At 56.3% G+C, this 25,678-nt stretch overlaps 2 protein-coding genes across 5 annotated transcripts in view; one reads left to right on the forward strand and one right to left on the reverse strand.

Moving 5' to 3' along the window:
- Positions 1-25,678, reverse strand: part of BRD3 (bromodomain containing 3) — a 47,084-nt gene that overhangs the window by 1,308 nt on the left and 20,098 nt on the right. For 2 of the 3 annotated variants that reach the window (XM_067742782.1, XM_067742783.1), the window contains exons 7-11: positions 23,975-24,103; positions 21,720-21,911; positions 20,364-20,587; positions 17,155-17,447; positions 15,909-16,037 (exon numbers count right to left, since the gene is read on the reverse strand). In XM_067742782.1, coding sequence (XP_067598883.1) covers positions 15,909-16,037; positions 17,155-17,447; positions 20,364-20,587; positions 21,720-21,911; positions 23,975-24,103 — 967 coding nt within the window. Of the gene's footprint in view, positions 1-13,940; positions 14,156-15,908; positions 16,038-17,154; positions 17,448-20,363; positions 20,588-21,719; positions 21,912-23,974; positions 24,104-25,678 lie in introns of those variants that run through there. The other variant, XM_067742784.1, reaches the window with a different exon arrangement.
- On the forward strand, positions 6,604-9,184 carry BRD3OS (BRD3 opposite strand). Of its 2 annotated transcripts, XR_010944762.1 has the most exons (3): positions 6,604-6,706; positions 7,000-7,044; positions 7,383-7,990. XR_010944762.1 is itself a non-coding variant. In XM_067742785.1 (2 exons), exon 2 carries the CDS (start codon positions 7,990-7,992, stop codon positions 8,242-8,244), a length of 255 nt encoding a protein of 84 aa, XP_067598886.1. In that variant the 5' UTR covers positions 7,000-7,044; positions 7,383-7,989; the 3' UTR covers positions 8,245-9,184. The 2 variants fall into 2 exon arrangements, 1 of the variants encoding a protein (XP_067598886.1); XM_067742785.1 differs by lacking the exon at positions 6,604-6,706 and having other exon boundaries at positions 7,383-9,184.

Genomic DNA, 25,678 nt, shown 5'->3' on the forward strand with positions numbered 1-25,678 from the left:
CTAGCTAGGTTCAGATCTCAGCGTGCTCCAGGGTCAAGTAAAAGACTGATCCAAGAGGAAATAGCTTCTACACTAAAACAACGGACAGATTTCTCACACAGAGATCGGCAGAAACCAGAACAATCTGTGTGGGGATGGATTCCGAGAACGTTAGACCAAGGAAGACAGAACATAACCCTGGATCGGGCCACGTGTACTCATAAGCGCGTCCTTATCGGAGGTTCTGGATTTAATCGTGTAGCTCTTGCAGCTTGAAGTGAAATGGACAGAAATTGGACCGTGGACTGTGTTTAATGAGATTGAAAGGCCAGAACTTCACTGGTGTGAAACAGAAGGAATCAGAAGGCTTGGGGAGAGAGGGATGCCTCCTGCCCACCTCCCCTCCCCCACCGACTATATCTCCCCAGAGGTCCCAGGGAACACTCCCTCTGCTAAGGCACTGAGGACTGCATTGGTGAGGGGCAGCTGAGCTAGCCACGTGATGGTGGGAATCCCTGGGCTCCCTGATTTCAGAGATCCTGGGGTCCCAGAGTGGCAGAGACTAAGTGGCAGCATTAATTCCCAAAGCCAAGGTGAGCCCAGTTCCTGAACAGGACAGCAGGGGCTAATGTAATCAGTAAGCTCTACCAGTATAATTGAGGGTCACGTCCCTAGGAACGAAGTTGCCCACTACAATGTTGCTTGATCCCTAGAGCGGGAAAAACGCCAGGTCTGGTGACCCAGAACCCGACTTCAGTTGCCAAAGTGGAGATTGATGGCCTCTTCCCAGTTTCAAGACTCGACACCGGTTTGCCGATCCACAGCTCATGACTGACGAGGAGGCCAGGTCCCTGGAGGGAGGACCCTGCAGCACAGGCAGAAGAACGTGCTGTAGACCTTTCTCTGGACCTTCTGCAAAGGCAGCTGTGGCCCTTCACCAAGTGACATGCCCCAAGGAGAAGGAAATACCAGGTCTTCGGGGGATTACTAGAGGCGGGCTCTGGATTAATGCCAACTCCTGGGACATCTCTATGGCTGAAGAACAAACCTACTGGCTTAACAACAGTTATTTATCGTGAGCTCTCATGGTTTGGGGGTTGGCTGGCTTGGCTTGGTGGTTCTGGCTCGAGGCCTCTCCGGTGTCACAGGGCCTGGGGCTGGCTGGAGTCACATGGAAGGCTGGCGGTCAGTTAGGACCTCAAGCTGTTGGCTAGAGCACCCATGGGAGGTCTCTCCGTGTGGCTTGGGCTTCCACACAGCCTGGCAGCCGACTTCTATGAGCAACTCTTCCAACACAGAGAGCCGGGGCTGGGGGTGGGGGGCGGGGAAGCTGTACCACCATCTGTGGACCCAGCCTCAGGAGTCAGGCACCGTCACTTCTGCCACGTACTGTTCATCATGAAGGAGTCACCGAGGCCAGCCAAGAGTCACGCGGGAAGGATTAGGCTCCATTCTTGAAGAGAGGGGTATCAAGGAATGTGTGGACATGTTTAAGCCTATTACAGTCCATCCTCTGGCCATGAACTGTTTGTAATTCTTGAACATGAAGAATAAACTCACCCCTCCCAAGACTTTGCCTGCCCCAAAGCCTCATCAGTTATGGCCTCATGCTCTTGGCATCTAAATCAGATCCAGGTGCAGATGAGGCTGCACAGGTGCATCTCCGCAGGTACAGCTCATCGTGCAGAGTCCATCTAAAGCCTTACGGACTAAAAGTCCAGGGGTCCGTCCCTTCCTACACACCCAATGTGCAAAGGCAGCGTGGGCATAAGTAACCACCCTAGATGCTCCCTCAGAGAGAGGGAAGCCGGCGCTGGGGGTGGGGACACAAACCACAGCCCCAAGTCCATAACCTTTCTAAATTTCTGGGCATTTAAAAATTTTTTATTTATTTGTTTGTTTGTTTATTTTTGGGTGTATTGGGTCTTCGTTGCTGCGCGTGGGCTTTTCTCTAGTTGCGGTGAGCAGGGGCTGCTCTTCTTTGCACCGTGCGGGCTTCTCATTGCAGTGGCTTCTCTTGTTGCGGAGCACGGGCTCTAGGCGTGTGGGCTTCAGTAGTTGTGGCACGTGGGCTCAGTAGTTGTGGCTCGAGGGCTCTAGAGCACAGGCTCAGTAGTTGTGGCGCACGGGCTTAGTTGCTCCACGGCATGTGGGATCTTCCCGGCCCAGGGCTCAAACCCGTGTCCTCTGCATTGGCAGGCAGACTCTTAACCACTGCGCCACCAGGGAAGCCCCTGGGCATTTTACCACTTCCTTGAGGCTCAAGGGATGATTCCTCGCAGGTCTTGGCTCCAGCCTCTGAGTTATTCCTCTTCTCCCATGACTGTAGCTGTGTCTGTCGCTGAACAGCTCCTGTTTGAGGCTTGTGTTTGTTGTCGGGGGTGACTCCTGCCTAGGAGCTTGGGAGTCAAGACTTCTTGTTTTGTACTTTCTCCGCCCGCACAGACCAAGCTGGCAGGGCTGACAGCTAGGGTGATGCTCTTAAAATCTTTATGGGAAATCAGGGGTAGGATAAATGAAAACACCACAAAGTTTGCTGTTTGTACCAAAAATCAGTCTTAAAAGAAAAGTGTTCCTGGGTTCCTGCAAGCCTTTGGTTAATTTCCCAAGTTGCAGAAAAGTTTATTGTGACAATTTTTGCCTATTTTTTCCTTCCCTTTGTGAAGGGGCAGGATTTCCTATTCCACCATTTTTGCTGACGTCTTGAGAAAGTTATGACTCTTCTTTTAAAAGCAGCTTATTGTGATAGAGTTCACGTACTATGCAATTCACCCACTGAAGGTGTACAATTCAGAGTTTTCTAGTATGGTCAGATGATCATGCGACCATCACCCAATCTAATTTTAGAACATTTTAGCCTCTTTAAAAGCAACCCCAGGGACTTCCCTGCTGGCACAGTGCTTAAGAATCTGCCTGCCAATGCAGGGGACACGGTTCGATCCCTGGTCCGGGAAGATCCCACATTCTGCAGAGCAACGAAGCCCTTGTGCCACAACTACTGAGCCTGCACTCTAGAGCTCATGCGCCACAACTACTGAAGCCTGAGCGCTTAGAGTCCGTGCTCTGCAAAGAGAGAAGCCACCTCATTGAGAAGCCCACGCACCGCAACGCAGACCCAACACAGCCAAAAATAAAAATGGGAATGGCAAAAAAAAAAGCAACCCCATACGTAGCGGCTGTGACCCTCCATTCTCTCCCAATCTCTCATCCAGCCGTAGGCAACCACTAACCTACTTTCTGTCTCTACAGGTTTCCCCGTCCCGGACATCTTCTATCAGTGGAGTCACACAATGGTCTTTGGTAACCGGCTCCTTTCACCTTGCATAATGTTTGCAAGATTCATCCATATTGAAACATGTATCAGTACTTCATTTTCTTTTAAATTACTGAATCGTCTTCCATCGCATAGATCTACCGTGATTCTCAAGCAGTTACTACTGGTTTGGCTGGATGGTTAAGGGCTTGGAAAGAAAAGGATTGGGAGCTGGGTGACAGCGAGCTCTGGGGAAGAGGCACCGGATGGACTTCTTAGAAAGGACGCAGACTGTGACAATATCTGTATCCCAGGTGGACAGATGTCTCCGAGGCCCGTCCAAGGCAGAGGAGACTCTCAAAATCAGCTGGAAACAAGGACCACTCTGTGGAGGTCTTCAGCCCCTTCATCGAGCCGGTGCATTGCTTATTTGATGCGCCCGTGTGCAAAGTGATCTTGGAGGGAGCGATCTAGGCGCTACGTGGATGACAATGCAAGCTCCACCACCGAAGCTGCCCTGCCCACCACCACTGCCAGCCAACGTTGAGCCCCCAGTATGGCATCATTACCCGGGGATCCAGCCAGCCAAGTGGTGGCACATTTATTACATGGACTCATTCATCATGGAGGGGACAGAGATGCAGTCTTGCTGGAACAGACACGGATTCTGGACTTGCTTTTCCTGCCAGCACCCCCATCCACAGACTGAGGGAGGGACTCGCTGACCATCACACCATTCCCACAGCAGTATTCTGCGCAGGGACCTCGTTGCTGAGAAAAAGGAGGGAAACTATAGGCCCTTGCTCATGGAAGCCACTGGCTTCATATGCGCCCATCACCCAGAGCGCCCCCCTAGCAGAGAGCAGCGTGGCCTCCTGAGGACGCGGGTGAAGCACCCATTGGGAACTTCACCGTGAATGCTTTGAGCCATAGAAAAATATACGGTGCTGTCTTCCCCAAAGCCAGACCACAGGCGCCTGGGAACCAAAGGGTGGAGGTGGGAGAGGCCTTCCAACGATGCCTCATGTCAGTTTTAATTCTGCCCCACGTCTTTGAGCTTCTGATGACTTGGAAGGCTTGGTTCTAGAGAGAGGAATGGGCTCACCAGGGAGCACATCAATGGCTTCTTTGATTTGGAAGATGAGACTGCCACTTGGAAATCAGGGGCTCCTGATACCACTGAATCAAAACACTGAGAAGTGGGTTACCTTACCAACTGGGGTGATGGAGAAAGTGAGTTGTTGCTTCACGCTGAGGTTGAGGGCAGGAAGAACTATGTTTAGAACCCAGGGGATTCTTCCTGGTACATTTTAGTATTTCTACCACCCAGAGCAAAGTTCATGGAAAGCTGCAGCCACCAAAGACGATGGATGGATGGACGGATGGATGGATGGAAGGGCGGACAGACAGACAGATGGATGTATGGTTAGATAGATGGATGGATGGATTGATTGATAGATAGATAGATAGATAGATAGATAGATAGATGGTTAGATAGATGGATGGATGGATAGATGGATTGGATAGATAGATAGACAGATAGACAGATAGATAGATAGCAGGATAATTGAGGGTTTGTGCCCTTCAGGAATGAAGGTATAAGTCACCCCACTAGCTAAAGAAACCTCGACCAGCTGAGATCTTGCTGAGGGCAAAGGAAAACCCATCTGACTGTTACAGAAACAAGGACGGTAACAACTCTCCGTATTTCCCCCTGCCTGTTAAGTACGTATGTATTTGTATCTAGCTCTTCTTTTATTTCCTCACTTCCCTTATGACTTTCAGTACAGTTTTGTTGGAAGTTAACTTTGCAATTTAGCTTCAGGTAAAAGAATATTCAGACAGAAGGAGACTGAGAGGAAAAGTAATTAACCTAACCCGGAAAAGGAGCCCTCGATTGGTGGGACTTCGTATTTCCTCTATTTGGGACCGCCCCCCCGTCCTCGGGGTCTGGGTCCCTGCCCTACTGGGACCCTATTCTTGGTGCAGAGACACCAGCTCCAGCTGCCAGCACCCCCTCGTCAAAAGTCTGAGTTTCAGCTCTTTGGTGTCCCTCCTCTGAGTTTCTAAATGTTCACATTTCCACCCTCTTCTCTTTGGTCCTTTTGCTTCCTGTGGTTACCACCTTTGAGATACTTTAAAGGTCTTTATTTTAACCTGAAAGTTACCTAGTTAACAACTTTGTACCTAATGAACAATCCCTTCTATTAATCTCTCTCTGGTCAAATCATTGGTGTGATTTCTGTCTTCCTGCTGGACCCTGACTAAGTCCCTCATCAACTATACATATTGCCAGTTTCTTCTCACCTCTGTGACTTACCTTTTCACTCATTTTAAAAATAAGCTTTTACATTTTAATTTAGGACAGTTTTAGATTTACAGAAAAATTGCAAAGACACTACTGAGAGTTTCCATACAGCCCACAAACACACCATACACGTGTATATTTTCTTGTATATGCATTTAAGACAATAAACTTCCCTCCAGGCATGATTTTTAACTGCATCTCACAAGTTTTGATATATTGTATTTTTATCATCATTCAATTAAAATAGTTTAAAATTTGTACTGTGAATTTCTCTTTGACCCATGAGGAATTTAGAATTTTTTTTTTTTTTGGTATCCCTGGGTGGGCTCGACAATATATTTTAACGTAATCATATATAGGGGTTTTCTTCTAGTATCTTTTTATTGTTGTTTTATAGACTATGTTTCCTGCGACCCTTTTCGCCTAGGATTTAGGTGCTTTGAAATGTATCGAAACTGATTCATGGACTGGCATGTGGTCAATTTTTGGAGATGTTCTGTGTCCTTGTAGAGAATGTGCATTCTACAGTGGTGGGTTCAGTGTGCTTGAATGTCTCTCATGCCGTCGACTTCCTGAATTAGCGTTAGGGGAAACCGTAAAAATGAAAGTTCAGTAAGGAAAGGGACAGATACCAAACGAGAGTATTATTGCAAAAGGATTTGGAGGTGGGTGCGGAAGGAAACAGACCTAATTTTCATGGCAGAATGGGGACCTGGCCCGGCTGGGTGACATGGGTTAGTGGGACACGTGGTTCTGAGAGAGTACGTACGCCCGGGACAACATGAAATTATTAAAAACAACGCTATAGATTATCAGGGGTAAGAACGCTAATAGCAGTGGCAAGAGCAGACGCAAACAGCAACACAACGCTACGACCTACACCATGCTACGACCTACAATAATGGTCACATGGCTCCCGCAGCTGCCCCACCCCCAGCGGGAGACCCCGCCCCCTGATCCCGCCCCGCGGAGCCATCGATGGCTCCGGCTCGTGGCGCCCGCCTGCCGGCCTCGGCGCTCGGTTCGGCATGCCTGCGGCGCTGCCATAGCGACGCAGACACGCAGCCAACTGGCGCCGCCCCGCCCGAGGCGCCCGGCCCCGCGACCCGCTCGCCGCCGAGGCCCCACGGCGCGGGCGGCCGGGGCGGCGACGACGGGGGGCGCGGGTCAGGTGACGGGGGCGGGCGGTAGGGGGACGCTGGGCGCGGGCCGGGCGAGGCGGGACCCGGGATGCCGGGGAGGCAATGGGGACGCGCCCTGGGTGCGGGCCGGGCCGGGCGTTGGGGGCTCAGCGGCAGCCGGCAGTGATGACTGGGCAGGGCGATGGGGACGCGGGCCACACAGAAGGAAAAGCGAACTTGCATGGCTGGGAAAGCATGGGCAGGGGCGGCGTGGGGCGGGGGTGTTGTGGATGCTTCCGTTTGGTTTTCACCTGACGTCATTTTTCTCTCTGGTCCAGGGGCCTCCCTGATGCTTGGAGCAGAAAGGCGGCGCTGGTGGCTGGGTGAGTACCAGCGTCCCCAGCATGGGCAGGTCACTTCTGTGCCCCGTCAAGTTCTTAGGACTTATTTCGCAGATCTAGACACTAACGCTCCAACAAGTGGCTTCCCCAGGATCGTCCCCTTAGTTAATAAAAGAACTAGGGTGAGGCACAGGTCTACCTCTTAAACCCAGGCTCACCGCGTCACCAGAGAGCAACTGAAATCCTGGAATGTGTCGATCGGTAGCTTGGTTTAACGCTCTGATGCCAAGAGTTAAGGAGGATTCTGTGCCACATAACCTGCCATTTCTGCTGGGGCCCTTTTCTCCCCAACACCTGACAGCATGTTCATTTCTTTGTAGCGTCACCTTGGAGAGGAGCTGGAGACTAGCCAGATAAAGAGCACTGAACAAATGTGGTTCCAAATCGCTGGCAGGGATCGGAACGCCTCTGCTGTGCTGAAAGCCGACCCGAGCACAGATCGTGAGCGCGCAGTTACAGGAGCTGCTGTCAGTTTCTGTCTAGTTGTACAATGTCCTTTCATTCGGGACACCAGGTACACCTTTGCAAATTTAGTGGTCCACGTCGTGGTGTCAGAATCGCTGCAGACACAAGTCCCCCCTGCGGTGGGCGCCTCGTCCCTTGTCAACTGCACGCCTAATGCAGTGCACACAGCCGTCACCAGGAAACGCTGCGGCCAGGGCACTGCTGACCTGCTTGCCGACTCACGTATGGTTCTTAAGTGTCTTTTCAGAATGCTCGGAGGCGCCTCTCAAGTTTCCTTGCAGAGAACCCTCACAAGGGTGTGGCCTGTAAATGGCCTGAATGTCTCATTTGTACCGGTAGGTTAAAGAAGGGATCCTCAAAACCCAGCAGCTGAAATACCGGTTCATTAGTGCATTTAGCGCAAAGCACGGGCTCAGAGGCCTCCTGCTCAGGAGCCCAGGAGAGGGGAGGTTCTGGCCAGTGATGAGCGGCCGCGTCCCGCTGGCAGAGAAAGCCCTGTCCGAAGGCTACGCCCGGCTCCGGTACCGGGACACCTCCCTGCTCATCTGGCAACAGCAGCAGCAGAAGTTGGCATCTGTGCCGCCCGGGACGTACCTAAGCAGGAGCCAAAGCACGTGGTACTCACAGTACGGAAATGAGGCCATCCTCGTCCGGGACAAAAACAAGCTGGACGTCTCCCGGGACACGGGGCAATCCAAGTTTTGCTCTGTTATGTAATTCTGGTGTGAAAGCCTGGGCCCAGGCACCCAGCCGCCTTGCTGATCCCTAGTCCTTACTGGGAGATCCTGAACAGTGAACGTGAAGGTTGAGCTGTGGTAGAAGAACCCCAAAATCCCAGAGATGGCGCCCCGGCCCATTCGCAGTCGGGCTGATGGGTGGTCTGGGCTCCTGGACTCCATTCTGGTCTTGCAGGCGCTGTAGGCACCGGCCAGGTCCGGGGCCCGGCCAGATGCTGTTTTGGTCATGCTTCCGAATAAGTCAAGCGGGAGGGACACCCCGGTTACAGACCACCTCTTCACATTCTTACAGGCTGTCCTTTAGGTTTCCCTTCTGCCTGGTAAAGAGTGGGTCAGATCTAGAAAAAGGTGAAGGAATTGGCATCATGTCGGGTCGCAGATCCACGTGCGGGACCACGATGTGCGGGACCAAGATGGATTCACCCTAAATGGTCATCGGCAGCAGCATTTCAGCAGGGACTTTGTGGCACTTGAGTTTTGAGTCTAGTAACCAAAATGATCACTGCGTGTGAGGCACTGTGATGGCTCCTACCCTAGCTTCCTGATGCTGGAGGTTTGTGGGGCAAAGGCATCCCCAAAACATTAAGGAAACCCCCAAATTATTAAGTTACATAAAGTTGCTAACAGTGATTTCAAATTTAATCACAGGGCTGAAATAGGCAGGTCCTCAGCGGACAGTAGTTCAGCCTCAACTCCGAGGCTGCACCTCCCGGCCACCTGCAGTGTCTGATGTGCGTGGGCCGTGACCACACACAAGCAGCCTCGCCCACCTGTGTGGGCAGCTTATGAGTCAGTTTTAAAGGATCTGCTGTCTGCTGTAAGTAAGGTCTGTGTGGCGAGGCAAATGTGGACGTGTCTTTCGTCAAAGCTGAGTTTTCTTTTCTAAATAAATCTCCTTTAGGAGCCGCCTTCCTTCCTCACTCCTTATTTTGATCTGTTTGCTCCTAATATCCTAACTTGGCTTTCAGGTTTTTTTTTTTTTTTAACAACAGTAACATCTAACGATTGCTAAAAGCCCCAGTGCAGAAACGCACGAAGCGCCCTCCTGAGAGGCAGCGGCTGTCAGCAGCTCGGCGCGCGCGTGTGCCGAGGTTCCGGAGGTGGCGTCCCGCACCAGGCAACACCTGGTTCTGTGACGTTTTGCTCAGCTGTACAGACGGGGCGATTACGTCACGCTTCCAACGGCCTGCTGGCAGCGCTCCCATGAGCCTGCAGGTGGGCAGAGACCTTCTGGCTGTCCATGCACATGGCACGTCCTGGGCTTCCCCTTGCGTGCCTCCTCGTGCAGGCGTGCAAGCTGCTTAGCAGACAGCAACCAGAAGGGAGCTGCTGGGTCGGACTGCTCTCCCCCGACGTCACGTGTCCAGCCAGAGGCCTGGTCCTTGCACAGGGAGCCTCGGCTGGCTCACTGCCTCAGGTGGGGAGGCTGGAAGGCAGATTTCCTTAAGCACCTCCCCGAGGCGAAGAGGGAAGCCTGTCTCGTCGACACAGTCAGGAAGGACTCTGCAGTAGAGGCTCGCCCGTCCAGCCGCCCTGACACTGGAATTCCCCAGTAGACAGGCCTTGTCGGCATCTCTGCGCTCCTTCGACTTCAGTTCGGTTTGGGAAGGCGGCAAACTTCTGACTTAGCCGGAGTGCCTCTGTGCTGCATGCTCGCTGCCCCTCAGACTAACCTAGAAACGGGCCGTGGTTGGCTCAGCCGCAAGCACAGAGGCGGTGGCCGGGAAAGCAAGCACGGTCCACGGCCGCCGTCTGCACCGGTCGGGTGTGTAGGTGACCGACGTGCCCTGGGCCGCTCGCACACAGCTGGCGCTAAGCTGCTTAGCGAGCGGGGAGGCCACGTCTGCCCTGGGGATGCCTGGGCGGCTGGCCCTCCCGGCTGGGGATGTCGCGCGGACGTGCTCAGTCCCCGTCCTCGGGGAGCTCAGTCTGGGTGACGGGGGGCAAGGGAATACAGGGGAGGGGGGCCTCGGGCCTGGACTCGGGCAGAGCCTTCTCCCGGGACGTCACTGCAAGGCTCGGCTGCAACAGCTGTGACTGTTTGGAAAACGGCGTCAGGACTTGGCATTTGTCTCGATACCTCCTTCATTCCTCGCTGCCGCCTCCACTGTGGACGAAACCTCAGCGCGCACGACGTCTCAACGTGGTTTCCTGGAAACGTCCGTTGGGCCAGCGGACGAGCGTTTGATGCCTCTGGTCCCGGAAAGCACCTCAGTGCAGACTGAGGGCACAGCGGGGACAGAGGATGGATGACCGAGCAGGCGGGAACCGAGGCGACCGAACCTGTGGGTCATGGAGGGGGGCGGCCCATCCACAGAGCTGCTGACCTGAAAAGGTGACAAAAGACGCTCCCTAAGTCCCGGAGCCACCCCACCCAGGCTGTGGACCAGAGCCACTGAGCTCTTTAAGACCCTCTGGGATGCTCTGGGTATTCCTGCCAGGAGCTACGGGATGTCAAAACGAGGGACTCCCCCCGTCGTCACGTGCCAGCAAGGGGAGAGCTGGGAGCCCAGAAAGCACAGGATAAGGCACCTCTTTTTTTTTTTCTTTTATTATGAAAACAAAACAAATGCCCCAGGAGAAGGGTCCATGATTACCAGAAACATCAAAGAGTACTTTCTACCACTTTTATTCTGTTGTGTTGAGGCCAGCATTGCAATAAACAAGCTAAAACTACTTACACTGGACTCATTTTCAGTAACTGACATTTACAGGAATATACTAGAAACGGCACTAAAAAGTTTAAGAAAAGTTACGGTAAACTTGCATGCACATCATACAGAAAAGTAACATTTTAAATATAAAAGAAAAACCTCCTGGAAGTGTTATGCCAGTATTAGGGAACAGCGCTACACCAGGTGTAACAGATCTTTTATCGTGGGCGGTGTTCCCCCCCCACAAACTCAAAGATGTGAATGTTGCAAAAGAACAAAAACCAAAAAACAAACAGAAGAAAAACGTATCTTAACAGTTTGTAAGCAAGATGAGTGAGCAGGCATCTCTGGAGTTCAGTTAACAGCCCAAGCTGCCCCCTCGACCCCCAGGGATCACGAGGACTGTTTCACAGCCATTTCCGTGCCCTGCACGAGGCCTACCCACCGGACACAGGCCCTAAGTCTCGACAGGCTGCCCTCCAGTTCTCGGCACTGGAACTCCGCTTGCCCAACGCAGAGAAATGGAAATGGCGAACACCCACAGGCTGACCTCGGGCGGGGGGGCGGTGAGGGGGTGGAGAGGGTCCCCCCAAAACTCTGAAATCAGTTTTGAAGTCTGGACAGAAAGCCTTAAAAAAGCCAATGAACTACAACCGCTCAGCACGGACTAAGCCCTCCGGCAGCGTCAAAGCCAGCAGATCTTTCAGAGGAAAGGAGCACAGGTGGCTTGAGACTCCACATCTCTCCCAACACGGAACCAGCAGGTAAGGAAATGCTCCCGCTGTGCTCAGCTCTAGGGCCCGATGGCCCCCGCTGAGTGGCTGGCGCAGGTGACCCTCCCCGCTCGCTCGCGGCTGGAGGGGCGCCCCACGGGAGCCCCCAGCACCTCCAGGCCCCCCAGCTGGGGTCTGTTTGTTACTCAGATGCGTGCCTGCTGCATTCTGCCCGTGAGATCCTGCTTCAGGACCTTCCGTCCTGTCGTAATTCCTTCAAGCCACAGGTGGTTTACTCCATTAAAGATCTGCTTAGAAAACACCTTTGAAAAATGGCAAGTCTAAAATTCATTTATATTTTTATTACAAACAAAACGTAATGAAAAAACTTGAACAGACTGGCTCAAAACTCACCCAAAGGTCAGAACCGCCAGCAGTCAGAAAACTGGCAATCCACCACCCATCGCCTCGTCAGAGTCTATGCCCGTCAGAGGCGTCCTCTAGCCGTAAGCGCTAGTGGCGTCCAAGTCGACTTTAGGACTTTTAGAAACCACCGCCCGTTAGGGTACCAACGACTAGTCTCCCGATCCATCCAGAAATGCTGGCAGAAAGAACTCGCCACCAGACAAGAGGCCAGGCCACCCGCGGCTCCAGCCCCAGCACCCCGCTCAGTAAAGTCTCACGGGGAGAGAGACTATCGCGGTCACGTCTGTGCTAACTGGAAAATGCGTGAGCAGGGAGCCCCGTGCCGCCACTGCTGGCGGCTGGCTGGAAGACCGCGTGGGGCAGCGGGGGCCACGCCCCTCTCCTGGAGGTGGGGGGGTGAGGGGTGCCCCATCCGGGGGCCCTTGCATTCCCGGCCAAAGCCACAATGGTCAGAGCGTAGGCAGGCAGTGTGGACGGGGCATCCCTGCACTCAAAGGCCGTATGGCAGCCTCTGGAGAAAACAAAACCAAAACATAACCTTCTGTTAAACTCTGTATATTATTATTATTATTTTTTACAATAGAAAGTTAAAAATCAAGACTTAGATTTACTATACATTTTTCTTCTCTCAGATTACAAAGTTTATATTATATAACTGGGGTTCCCTAAATTGAAGTCTTTTAAAACAGTCCTAAGAGAGACCAGAAGTGAATACAAAAGAACTAAACAAACGAAATAAAAAATCAGAATGTGCTGCAGCTGGAAGTCGTCTACACCTGTAAGTCTCCAAATGTCATACACACACGAAAAAGAACAAGAACAAAACCCCCAGCAGCCCCGAGAGGAGAGCAAGCGCACACAGACGCCATTGAGCACCGGCACGGGGACAGCAGGCTGTAGCACCTGGAGGTGAGAGGCCCGCCGGCCAGCAGGGTCTGGGGCTCCCCTTCAAACCATTTAAAAGGCCTGCGTCTCTGCCACTTTTTTTTTTTTAATGTGTTTCTTTTGCAGTTTTGTTTTTCTTTCCTTTTTTTTTTAAAAAAAATGACCAATGATCTTAATAAATAAAGTATTCATATATACATGAAACTGGGACAATGGTTCCGGAGTGCGTGGCAGCGGCTGGGCTGGGGACACACGTGGGGGCTGGCCTTTTGTAGAAAACTGCTGAACCTTACAAAAAAGTCTCCTCCTGTATTTTTTTTTTTTTAATCTTTTCTTCTTTTTTTTTTTCTTTTTTTTTTTTTAAGTTGAGGTAAAAGTTTCAGTGTTTGGGAACCCGCGCGTTGCACACGCAGCCACCGTGTTCCCTCCCGGGAGCTCCCAACGTCACAGAGATCAGAAAAACTCGGCTCCCTTCCACGCCCACCCTCGCCGGTCCGCCACCCGCGGGAGCTCTGGCTGCAGTGACGATGACCCCTCCCCGCTTGGGCCCAGCCCTGGCCCTCACGGCAGGGGCAGGCATGGCTGTCCTCGGGCCCTGCAGAAAGAGGTGACCCCTCGGACGTGCGGGTCAGAGCCCAGGCCCCCAAAGACAAAGACAAACGCCTGTTCGCAAAGCTGGCAGCTTTCACATACGGTACCATTTCCGAGACATCTCCTTTGGAGAAATTCTCGCTGGAGCTACAGACCGGGTCGGGCGTTAAGAAAAGGGATTTTGCATGAACCTCCGGATCACACCTTACGTGTTTTTCTACGGTCATCAGGTTAGCGTTTGAAGTTGTCATCTCCAAGAGACTGAATTCAGTTACGAAGGAAAGGCGTTATGCAGATTCACAGCTTCTCATAAAGTCTAATGGACACACACGGAAAGATCTTTGACCTATTAAAGCCAAAACTGGAAGATACCATAACACTGAATTAAAAAGAGAACCTGCACACCATGGAACGAAAATAGTATATTAACCATAGAAGGGAACACTGCAGAGTTTCGGCGTGGGCGACGTCCACTGGTTTTGTTCCGTCCCGTGAGAGCCCAGAGTTTATTCCGAGTCGCTGCTGTCGGAGCTGGATCCGCTGGAGCTGCTGCTCCCGGACTCAGACGAGCTGCTGCTGCTGAGCCGGGAGGGCCCTCCCGAGGGCGCGGAGCCTGACTTCTCTGGGGGAGACGCGCGGGTGAGGGGTGCGCCCCCCACGCGCCGGCCGCCCCTCCCTCCTCGTGAGCCCGTCCGTGCCTCCCCCGCCCCCCCCCACATGCCCCGACCCACCCGGATCCTGACCCGGTCACGTGATAAACGTTAAGCGATTTTGTTGAAATGCAGCAACGCGTTAACGAGGTTGTGATGATGTAAGAAATGCGTCTGGTGCTCGTACCCTGTTCCCAGCACAGAGCTCCTAAACCCCCTGCAGTGTCCCTAGTGGCAGGAACATCTTTTACTGCTAAGGAGCCCCTTTAGCTCCCCCCTGAGTTTACGCTCACGAGTGACTCGGGGCGGGGGCCCCCCCAGGGCCACACAGCCCAGGGCGGCTCACCAGGAAGACCATGTGACCGGGGCAGGGACTTTCAGCTCCCCCCACCTCGCCCCCATGGCCGAGGAGGGGCGGGGACTGGAGACTGTGCTCCAGAGAGAACCCCCGGTTCAGGGGGCCTCCAGCTGCTGGGAGGGTGGTGGCTGGACAGGCCTGGAGACCCCACGTCCCCACTCCCTGCCCTGTGCCGCTCGTCCACCTGGCTGTCCCTGAGTTGTGTCCTTTATAACAAACCACAAGGGGTTTCACTCATAATTCCTGAGTTCTGTGAGCCGTCCTAGCCAATTTTCAGACCTGAGGAGGGGGTTGTGGGAATCCCCGATTTACAGCCCGTCAGTCAAAGGCACGGGAGGCTTGGGACGTGCACCTGGCGTCTTAGAGGCGGGGGGCGCTGAGCCCTTAACCGAGCAGACAGCGTCAGCACGGAGCTCAACTGCTGGACACCCTGCTCGTGTGGGAGCTGGAGAACTGGCGTGAGAAAAACTCACACGTTTGGTGTCGGAAGTGTGAGCAGAAATGGCTCAGAGGTCAACACATCTAAATACACTTAGAGGCTGGGAGAAAAGGCAATCTACTACGAGAAACTGATGGGACGTGCGGGGACGTGGCCGGCCACATGAAGGTTCCACAGTCACACGCGCTGAGCAGTAACCACGCCCTCCCCAGGGCTAACGCAAGGGGGGCCTCTCAGCCATCAGTGGGAGCAAGCAGGGCTCCGAGCCCCAGCTTGGCACTGGGCAAGGGGGCCAGGCAAGGCTGTGGCACCTGGCCACTGCATGACCAAGACTGGACCTAGAATCTGACCGCCACCTGGGCCCCACTGTCCCTGGGGCCAGGACAAAGGTATTTGCCTTTTCTTACAGGCCCCGGGGAAAGGAGGCAAGGAATCAAATCACCTGCTCGCCTAAAATAAGACCCCGAGTCCACAGAGCTGAGGGCCTGGGGCTGGAAGTCAGACCCTCCCCCTCCACCTGTGATACTGGCTAACTGGCTGGGAACTAGTGTTCCTGTCTGAGAGCAGCCAGAAAGCCCACTGCCGGGGGCCAGGACCCACTGAAGCTGCAGGGTAGGACCTCAGTCCCTCCCAAGTCATGGGGTCCAGCCCCCCAAGACCACAGCTGCGCCCTTCCAAAGGGCCGTCTCCCAGGGGCTCTGCAAAGCGGCGCTTTCACACACGCCTGTCATGTGCTCAGCCTCCCTGCAGGGCCGGGCTCTGGTCCCAGTTTGCAGATAAGGAAATCAGGGTTTCGGGGGGTCAACAGCCTCCTCCAGGGAAACGCAGCTCGTTACGAGGTGGAGCCACAGGCACAGACCCAGGTCAGCTGCCCGCTCCCTCCCACTGCCCTCTGCCCCCGGCGGAGCAGCGCGAGGGCCACGGGTACCTCTCTTGGCAGGCTTCTTGCTGTTGCCCAGCTGCCCGCTGACATCCTGCAGCCGCCTCTCGAGCTCCTTCTTCTTCTCCTGAGCCAACTCCTCCTTCGACTTGGCCGCCTGCTTCTTCCCGCTCGTGGCTGCGGAAGAGCACGGGAGCTGAGGCCACAGGCGGGGAAGGGCGGGCGGCCCCAGGGGCAGCCCACACGTACGGAGGCCCCGCCACACGCGAGGCTCTGCAACTGCCACACAACTCCTGAGCTGGGACAGACCACCCCCACTGCAGACAGCTGCACCGACGGCGGCGCCCCCGGGGGAGGGGCAGAACTGCGGCTTGAGGCCCTGACCCCCCAACTCATGGTTTTCCTTCGCCACGCCACGGCCGAGGCTCTCCCTCAGCCTCAGTGAGGCCCAGACTCCGCCCTGGAGCCAACTCCACCTCCTGGTGTGCCTGCGCGAGCACCTCTGAGTCCACAGGCGACTTACCGAGGGGCAAACGTGCCGTGACTGCAGGGGTCACGCCATGCTCCATCTAGGAGAAGGCAGCTTCCCCCCTCAGAGCGAGGGAGGACCACGCAGCCCGAGGGGGCCACACACAGCAGCAGGTGCACCCTGGGTGCTGTTCCTCAGGGCTGGGCGGTTGCCCTGTTCTCCTGCCACCGTGGGGCGGCCTGGGGCCTCCTGCCCTTCCTCTCACTCCCCAGGACCCAACAACCCAGGCAGCGACTCGTTCCCGTCCAGTGAAGTCATCGACTTCCAGGGTGAGCCTGAGCCAGTGCAATCGTCCGTCCTGGGAGGCCTCTGGACCTCCACCTCAGGCAAAGGGAACTGGTCTGCCCAGGCAGGGAACCATCCACAGGTCGCCTGCAGCCCAGGCCCCAAACGGAGCCTCAAGAAGGCTTGTGGTGAGGACCTTAGCCAGCATTTGAACGAATGGGGCTGGGGACCGACCCAGGGGTCCTGCCTGCTCTGGGGAAGGATGAGGCACACAAGTGCTGCCCACCTGCCCGGGAGCAGGGGAAGAAGGGCTCCGGCTGGGGTGGGGCCGCAGCTGGTCTCAGCTAAGCCCCGCCCCCAGCTGAGCAGCCGGAAGCTGTGTCCCTGCATCCTCAGGGCACAAGGCAGAAGAGGGGCGAGGAGCCTGGCAGCGTGCGACCCACTCCCACTCCCACCCCCGGGGCTGCCTGGCTGTCTGCTCCGGGACCGAAGGGGTGATGGGCAGGGGCGGCAGCAAGGCACCCCGTCCCGACGACTTACAGAATGGCTTCCTTTGCTTTTTCTGTAAACAAGACTTGACGTATCTCTCTAGCTCCCGCAAAGTGGTGGGTTTTAGCGTCTCAAAGTCAATCTCTATCTCGTCGGGGTTGGAGTCCCTGAGCGAGGGCTCCCGCGACTGGATGATGTGCACCACGCGGCCCAGCTTCTCCCCCGGCAGCCGGTTGATGTCCAGGCTGAGCTGGCGCTTCTCATCGTAGCTCATGGGCAGCCCCTCCTCCTCCTCCTCCGAGTCATAGGAGGCCGACGCCTGCTTGCCGCCCTTCTTCGGCTGTCTGAGGCAGAAGGCAAGGAGCATCATGGCGTGGAGCCCCCCCGTCCCCATCCCTGGAGCCCCCTACCCCGCCCAGCCCCTGCCCCACAACCCCGAGTTCCCCCCACCGCCCCCCCCAGACCCCGACCCCTTGCCCGCCAGCCCTCTTCCTCTCCAGGACCAGGCTCTCTTACCAAGGAGCAGCCCAACCCCCAGACAGAGAAGCCGGGCGACTGCCTGGAGACGCACATACATCTCCAGGGACACGGAAGACCCTGCTCCAGAGGTCAGAGCAGAGGCTGCTACCGGCCTAGGGAGGCCTTGGCCAGGAAACAACCGTGGTGGTCAGCTCCCCTCAATGCCCCACAGGCATCTCAAGCACGACAGGTCAAACTCATCTCCGTATTCAAATAACCCAGAAGAAGGCAGGAAGGGGGACAGAGGAATAAACAGCAGGGACAGACAGAAAATAATGGAATGGTAGGTGGAAACCAAATTGTATCCACAATTACATTAAATATAAATGGTCTAAACACACCAATTAAAAGAAAGGGGTGCTCAGATTGGGTAAGAACCAAGACCCAATTTATATGCTATCTAATCTACACAACCCCCCTTGAAATATAACGACAGAGGTAGGTTAAAAGTAAAAAGATGGGGGGAAAATATTCCGTGTAAATACTAATCAAAAGAAAACCGCAATGGCTGTAACAATTTCAGACAAAGTAGACTTCAGAAAAAGGAATGCTACCAGGAAAAAGAGGGACACTGTATAATGATAAAAGAGTCAACTGACCATCACAGTCCTACACGTGTGTGCATCTAAAACCAAGCTTCAAAATATATAAACAAAAGCTCAAGGAACTGAAAGGAAATAGGAAAACCTGCAACTTCACTTGCAGAATTCAACGATTCTCTCTCGGTAATTAATAGAACAAATCAGCAGAACAGAGACGATCCCACCACCACCATCAACCGAATTAACTTATTAATTGACATGTTTTTGTCTGTTTGGGGTTTAAGGTTTTTTTTTTTTTTATATACATGTATCTATTCTTTTTCAAATAATTTTCCTATTTAGGTTATTACAGAATATTAAGCAGAGTTCCCTGTGCTCTACTGGAGATCCTTGTTGGTTATCTGTTTTAAATGTAGCAGTGTGTCCGTGTCAACCCCAAACTCCCACTATCCCTCCCCTCCCCCCCCACCCCCGTTCCCCTTGGTAACCATAACTTTGCTCTCTCAGTCTGTGAGTCTGTTTCTGTTTTGTAAATAAGTTCATTTGTATCTTTTTTTTTTTAGATTTTTTTTTAATCTTCTAACTGCCATTTATACAACACTCCACCCAACAGGAGGAGGACACACGTTCTTTCCAAGCGTACATGGCACACTCACCAAGACACACCGTATTCTGGGCCATAAAATCCTAACAAACTTTAAAATGTTGAAAACATACAAAGTGCGTTCTCTGACCCTAGAAATCAGTAACTGAAAAATATCTGGAAAAATCTCCAAATATCTGTAAACCAGACAACACACGTCTAAATAACCCAAAAAGGACGCCTGAAGGGAATTAAAAATTATTTTGAACTTAAATGAAATCACAGTGTATCAAATTTGTGGGGAACGTTCAAAGGGACTGAATTCGTGGTTAACAACCTTCCAACAGTGAAACTCCGGGCCCAGATGGTTTCACTGGTGAATTCTACCACACATTTAAGAATTAATAGACCAAGGCTATAAACCTACCCCAGAAAACAGAAGACAAGGGAACACTTCCCAACTCCTTTTTGAGGCCAGCACTGTACAGACACCAAAACCAGAGACAGAGACAGAACAGGGAACCTGATTTCTGTCTCCCCCTGCAAAAGGGGGGAACAAACCCCTGACCGTTCTCGCTGCCCCTCTCGATGGTGCCGCTGCCCGCCCAGCTACCAAAGCCCAAGTCCTCAGCTCTGCATACCCCTCCTCCTACGTCCAGGGACCAAGGCCTGTCCACTCTGCCTCACAGACAGTTCTCAAAGCAACACACCTCCACCCCCATGGCCACACCGGCCTCTCCTGCCTGCGTGACCACGGCAACTCCAGAGGGCATCCTTCCTCCCATTCTTGCCTCTCGCTAATCCATCCTCCACACTGGCCAGGATCTGACCACTTTCACTGGAGAACGAACTGCAAACACCTCAACCGAGCCGGCCAGCCTCAGCAGCCTCAACTCTCCCCTCTTCCCAACCTGGCCTCTGTTCTTCAGCAGTGCCCACCCTTATCCTCATTCCCACGAGGAACACATTCCACTGGCCTCTACAGCTCTGTGCCCGCTGTTCCTGATTCTTGGAACCCCATCCGGACCCTCTGTGCAGCCGTCGCCCCTCCTCCAGGACGCCCTCCTCCCACCCCGCCGGGAGAGGCGCCCGGCCCGGCGTGCCTTCCCACCACCCTCACCTCCCCATGTCGTCCCTGCTCATCTGCGGCAGGCGGTCCTCGGGGCAGCGCGTGGCCACGGCAGGGGCTCAGTGAAGGCCATGGGGACCAGGGAGCTCTGTGCCAAGGCGCACCTCCACCCCCGACCCTCCGCCGACCAGGCCACGCAGGGATGGGGTGCCAAGGGCCCAGGACACGGCGCCAAGACCCCCCAAAGCAAACTCCCGGGCCCAGACCAGGAAAATGTCCCCGAAGCCTCTAGATGCTGAGGTCTCCCATGCCTGTGACTGAGCCCGGCCCCATGGGGAGCTGAGCGCCGCCCTCCGGAGGCCACGCTGTCGAGGCAGAGATCTCGTTTGGTCCTCCCAGTCTTCCCACGAGGTGGGCACGACGAGGGCCACCAACCCCTGCCCCCATCTCCCCGTAACAGCCCAGGGTCCAGGTCACCAGGACAGAGCCCCGAATCCAGCATCCTCCCGCCACATGCGTGTCCAGGACACGGGGCGCCGGCGCCCACCTGCCAGCCACAGTCGCACTGTTGGCCTTCTTGGCGGGAGCCTTCTTCTGCTGGGCCTGCTTGGCAGGCGGGGCCACCTTGGCCTTCTTGTCCTCCTCGGACTTGGCCTTGTGCCTCTCCTTGTCCTTGTCCTTCTTCTTCTTTTCCTTCTTCTCCTTCTTCCTCTTTGGCTTGTTCACTGGGGCCTGAGACAGGGCGGCCAGCTGCTCGTGCACAGCCTTCAGCTGGAAGAGACAGGCAGCTGAGCGGGGCTCCCCAGGGCTGGCCCAAGGGGGCCGTGGGCAGGGGGCTGGGGTGCCCAGGAGCTGCCGCCACCGTGCGGGGAGGGGAGCCGGGGAGCCAGACAGGTCCCGGAGGGCGACAGAGCCCGTCTGGCCCTCCCCACCCCTGCGACGGCGGGCGAGCCGCTGGGCCTCGGTCTCCCCGCCCGAAGTGCAGGGCAGGTGACACCCGAAGGGCTCGGTAAATGGTGCCTCCTGGTTTTCCTGCTAGTTTCTGTTTTCCAGATGAGGGAGACTCTCTAGGGCGAGGTTTAAACGCCTGCACAGAGGAGACTTTCCACTCGTGGGCAGCTGCTGGGATGTTACACGGCAGCTCTGCAGGGTCAAAAGGGTCCGGTGCCGGCAAGGGACACTCATCTCGTCCGGCAAGTGGCTGCCAGTGTGCTACGTGCTCTACACGCTTCTCACCTCAGCAGACCCCAAGCGGAGTCTCACGCCGGACGGGCGAGGAAACGGAGCCCCCAGCCTCTAGCAGGTGGACGGGCCAAGACAGCACCAGGCTTGCACACGCCAGCCACGTCACGTGGCGTGGGAGGGACCCCGGCCCGACAGCTACACCTCAGGGCCATGCTCCCTGCACCATCATCCCTGACAAGGCTCAGCTCAGACGCCCAGCCCCACCGGGGTGCCGGCAGGGTCACTGTTACCCCACTGTCTCCTCCCTGCTGGAGGCCCCCCGCCCAGGAATCCAGCACCTCTGGGTCCCATTTTGCACGTGAGGCGCGCGAAGCGGTGGGGAGGGCCGACTCACAGGTGGCCAGAGGCCGAGGCAGGACAACCTCTGGCAGAGCTGCGGAGCCCGTGCCCGCCCCCAGCCGGACAAGCTCGTGGAGCCCCATGGCTGAGGCTTCCGCAGGTGCCTCCCAGACCTTTCTGGAGCGGAAGGAGGCTCCAGGGCTCCAGGGACGTCCTGACCCGGTCGGGCCTGCAGGCACTGCCGAGGGGGCCCTCGGAGCCGACACCTCCGCCGGGTGCCCTGCCAGCGACACCGCCGTGGAGGACGGCTGTGGCTTGGGGTGGGGGTGGGGGGTGACCAGGGCAAACGTCAGATCAAGGCCCGGCCGCGGCCACTCACCTGCTCCTGCAGCTCCGCCAGCCGCGTGGCCCGCTCCTCCTCCGAGTCCGAGCTGCCTGAGTCCGTGGAGCTCTCCTCGCTGCTGCGGCTGCTCTCCACGCCCTTGCTGACCACAGGGGCCGCGGGCACGGGCAGCGTGGGCGCCTCCACCGGCTCGTCCGGCATCTTGGCAAACCGCATCTCAAACACGTCCTGCGGGACAGCAGGGGCCGCCTGGGTCCTGGACGCCCGTGGGCAGCCCCCGGGGAGTCGGGGAGACTGGACCCAGCCTGCCCAGGGCGCTGGGCCGCCCCCACGCCGCCCACCCCGGCTTGCTCTCTGCCCCTCCCTCCCCAGGCCCTGAGCGCGGGTCCAGGGCCAGAGGGCGCAGAGTCAACGGCCACAGACACAGCCTTTTAGGAGCTGGCACACGAGCTCCTTTATTAGACACCCGACCTCCCGTCCACGGCTCGCAAGTCTTTTCAGCATCCCGGTCCAAGGCTGCCACCTACTGACAGACAGTGAGAGGGCCTTCCTTTGAGCTCTGACCCTCTTCCGGGGGCCCCCCAGCCACTGCATCTGGGAGCTCGTTTGGCTTCCCCATTTCTCTCCCCTGTGATGTTACTGTAGCATCACATCTCGTTCTGAGTTGGGTCCAAAAGTTGGCTGAAAAGGCAAAAGTCTTGTCCGATCCAAACCGCCCGCTCCTACACAGCCTTGGGAGCACGCACTCAACAAAGATCCCCCCGCCCCACCCCCGGCGGCCCAGGTTCATTTCAGACAGGACGAGCGGCCACGAAGGGAGACTTCTCTCTGCTAGCTCGGACACCTGAAGCCACACACACCTGGTTTACACGCAATAGGTGCAGCCCCACCGACCAGGCGTCCGGCTCCCGTAAGAACCTACTCTGGGTCCCGGTCCCCCAGAATCTCCTCCTGGGGTAAAGACATCTCAGAGGTACGCTGCTACGCAAGGCCATGACCTGGCCCGCTCTGGGCAAACGCCCCCCCCCCCCGCAGGGGGTGGGGGTGGGTCCACATCAGGCTGCTGCAGCGTCAGGCTCTAACCCCACCCAGCTTGACTTGACACAATCGATAGCCAATTACTAAACAGGCATCGGTGATCAAGACGCCCAACCTCCGTGGCCGCACCGCAGAGACCACCTTTTCCGGAACAGAATCAGAGCCGCTGCCCTCGGCCCGTCTGCTGCCGGCGCCGCCTGGCCTCCTCGTGGAGCTACGCGCAAGGTTTAGGAGCATCAACAGAGCAACGACAGCACGGGGCTTTGCTGAGCCTTTCGGCTTCATGGTCTTGGTATGAAACCGTGGGTCCCGGTGGCTTCCTCTGGGTGTACTGGGACCACCAGGACCGCTCGACCACACTCCCCAGTGGGAGCCAGTGCACAGAGGGGGCAGCCCGCAGCAGCCAGGGCCCACAGGCAGGCGGAAGGTAAGGAAGGTTAGGGCAGGCACCCAGAGGCCCGAAGGAGGCTCCCCGAGGCCCCGTCCGGGGCCGGGGTGACCAAGGATGCCCCCGAGTTACCGTACCGGGTTTTCAAAAGGGTTCTGAGCAAGGCACTGGGAACGTCTTACAGAACAACATTCTGGGTCCTGTATTTACAAAAGCAACAGGCTATGTGATGGCAAAGAGAGATAAGAACAGGCTCGGTGTACTGGCCCGTACAGAAACCCGCGGCAGCCCCCAGGCTCTGACAGATCATCACGCACAGGGGTGTGCGCACACTCGGCCTGTGAGATCCGTGTGCATGTACGCAAAGTCCCACCACTGAAGGCCAGACTGCGCTTCCCTGCAGGCCCGCTTCTCCCACGTGCCGTCCGCCTTGTGGTCGGGAAAGCAACAGGCTACACAAACAGCCGTCCCCCGCCACGACGCCCACGGGCCGCACCAGCAGGCTCCTGACGAGGGGCCCCCGGCACGCGGTGAAGTGCAGGGCAGCAGGCGTCTGCCTTCTCTCCGTCTCCACCCTGGCTAGAACACCCGCTGGCCCCCACCTGCTCGCCGCTGCCCACCTGAGCCTGCAGCTCCCAGGAGGCAGAAACTGGCCTCTTGGCCACCACGTCCCTGGGGAGCAGGCTCGGGGCCTGGCCGCCACTCGGCCGCCGCTCAGGGGAAACGTGCCCGTGGACGACACCCCGCCCCTCCCCCGGGAGACACGCCCTCCCAGACACCCATGTCTTTCCCGGGTGCCTGCCCTGAGCGGCTGATCCCACCTGTGCCCAGGGGGCCCCTCCCCACACAGAGCACCTGGCGTTACCTGCAGCTTCCTGGCCATGGCCACCACCTCGTGGTCGGGGGGGTTGTACTTGTAACAGTTGGAGAACATCAACCGGATGTCGGCCGCAAAGCCCTGTGCGTCTGGGTACTCACGGCTGTCCATCTTCTTCTGCAACACACAAGCCACGGGGCGTGAGGGCACCGCTGTGCCTCGGGACCCTCCGCACGTCCACCGCCAGCCCGAGACCTCATCTGGGAGCCCAGGGAAAAGGTGGAAGGGCGGCCCCGAGGGCTTGGAGGGGAGGGCCCAGGACCCCACAGAGAGGCTGACACTCAGGGAGAAAGAAAACGGTGCTCCCCAAAGTCCCAGCTCCCGCAACCAAAGTCCCCAGCTCTACGTTTTGGCTAACTTCACACGTCGACACCCCGGTTGGCAGGAGCTCCGGTGGGGAGCAAGCAACTTCTGGCGAAAAGTCGCTCTCTACCAGTTTAGGGGGCTACTCAGTTCTCAGAATGAGACGTTTAATTTTCTCTCCTGAGAATCCAGGTCCTGTTAGCTAGCCTGCTTCACAGAGCACCAGGTCGTCCCACTGCCCCGCCGGGAGCACGGGATGACTGGCTCTGCAGGTGGGGACAGAAGTGCAGCCAGCCAGGGACCACAATGTGGCAGCTAAGATCGGGGCAGACGGGGCAACGGCTCTCGAGGGAGAGAGCTCCCCATGCCTGATGGGTTCACACAGATATGAGCTCGTCAGTCAGGGACCTCGTGTCGGGGGTATGAGGTGCCCGCTCATCCTGGGGGCCATGCTGTGCTGCAGCAGGACATTGTGGGCTGGAGCCTAACCACCTACCTCGCCGGCACCTAGACTAACAAAGTCCTGGCCTCGATGGAGGGGTTGGTGGTGGTCAGACTCCAGGACCTGCAGCCTCTACAGCCTAGGACACACCATCCTCCTCTGCCCGCCCCCCCCGGAGAGCTTCCAACAGCACTGGGGCTGCCTGGCTCCAGCCCTCTGCACAGCCTCCCCAGTCTGGGGTAGCTCAGCCAGGAAGGAGAAATGGGCACCCGAGACCCTCTCAACTTCTGCAAGATTCTCAGACTCCGGCCCTAATTTGACAGCCGGCCACTTTCCCGGTGCATCTGGGAGCCCAAGTACCACTGCCCCACAGTCAAAACCTGCTTGGAAAGAGCCAGCCTGAGCCAGGAGCTAATCCAGAAAGATGTGACCAAACCATTAGCTGGAACGATCTCTGGAAAGGGGGGCAACGATACCAGAGGCTAGGTCTTCTCTCCACCCACCTCTGCTTTGCTTGGATTTTTGACCCTCTGTTCCTATCTTACACAAATTGAAAGAAAAAAAATCAGTCAAAGAAAAGTAGCTGACACTCCTGGGCTCCCAGGAGGAGCAGGGCCACTGCAGCACTGAGCGAGTCCGAGAAGGCCGGAGCCCTGCCCTCGCAGTTAGGACGAAGATCAGAGAAGGCGAGGAAGCTGCTCGGTCACCCAGCCCAGCCGGGCCCGCCTGACTCGGCCAGCTCCCCGGGAACCACGGCCCTAGATGGCCAGGTCTGTCCTGTCCCTTGGCGGGGAGGAAGACTTCCATTAAGGAGAGAGAGTCTGCCCCAGACAGGTATACACGAGGCAGTGTCCAGGTACACGAGGCAGAGTGACTGAGCCCAGCGGCTCAGGGCCCAGACGTCATCGGTGCAAAGAAACCACCTGCCCCTTTTGTGGGGTTACCTT

This window comes from Pseudorca crassidens, chromosome 7 (genome assembly GCF_039906515.1).
Source record: "Pseudorca crassidens isolate mPseCra1 chromosome 7, mPseCra1.hap1, whole genome shotgun sequence".
Lineage (NCBI taxonomy): Eukaryota > Metazoa > Chordata > Mammalia > Artiodactyla > Delphinidae > Pseudorca > Pseudorca crassidens.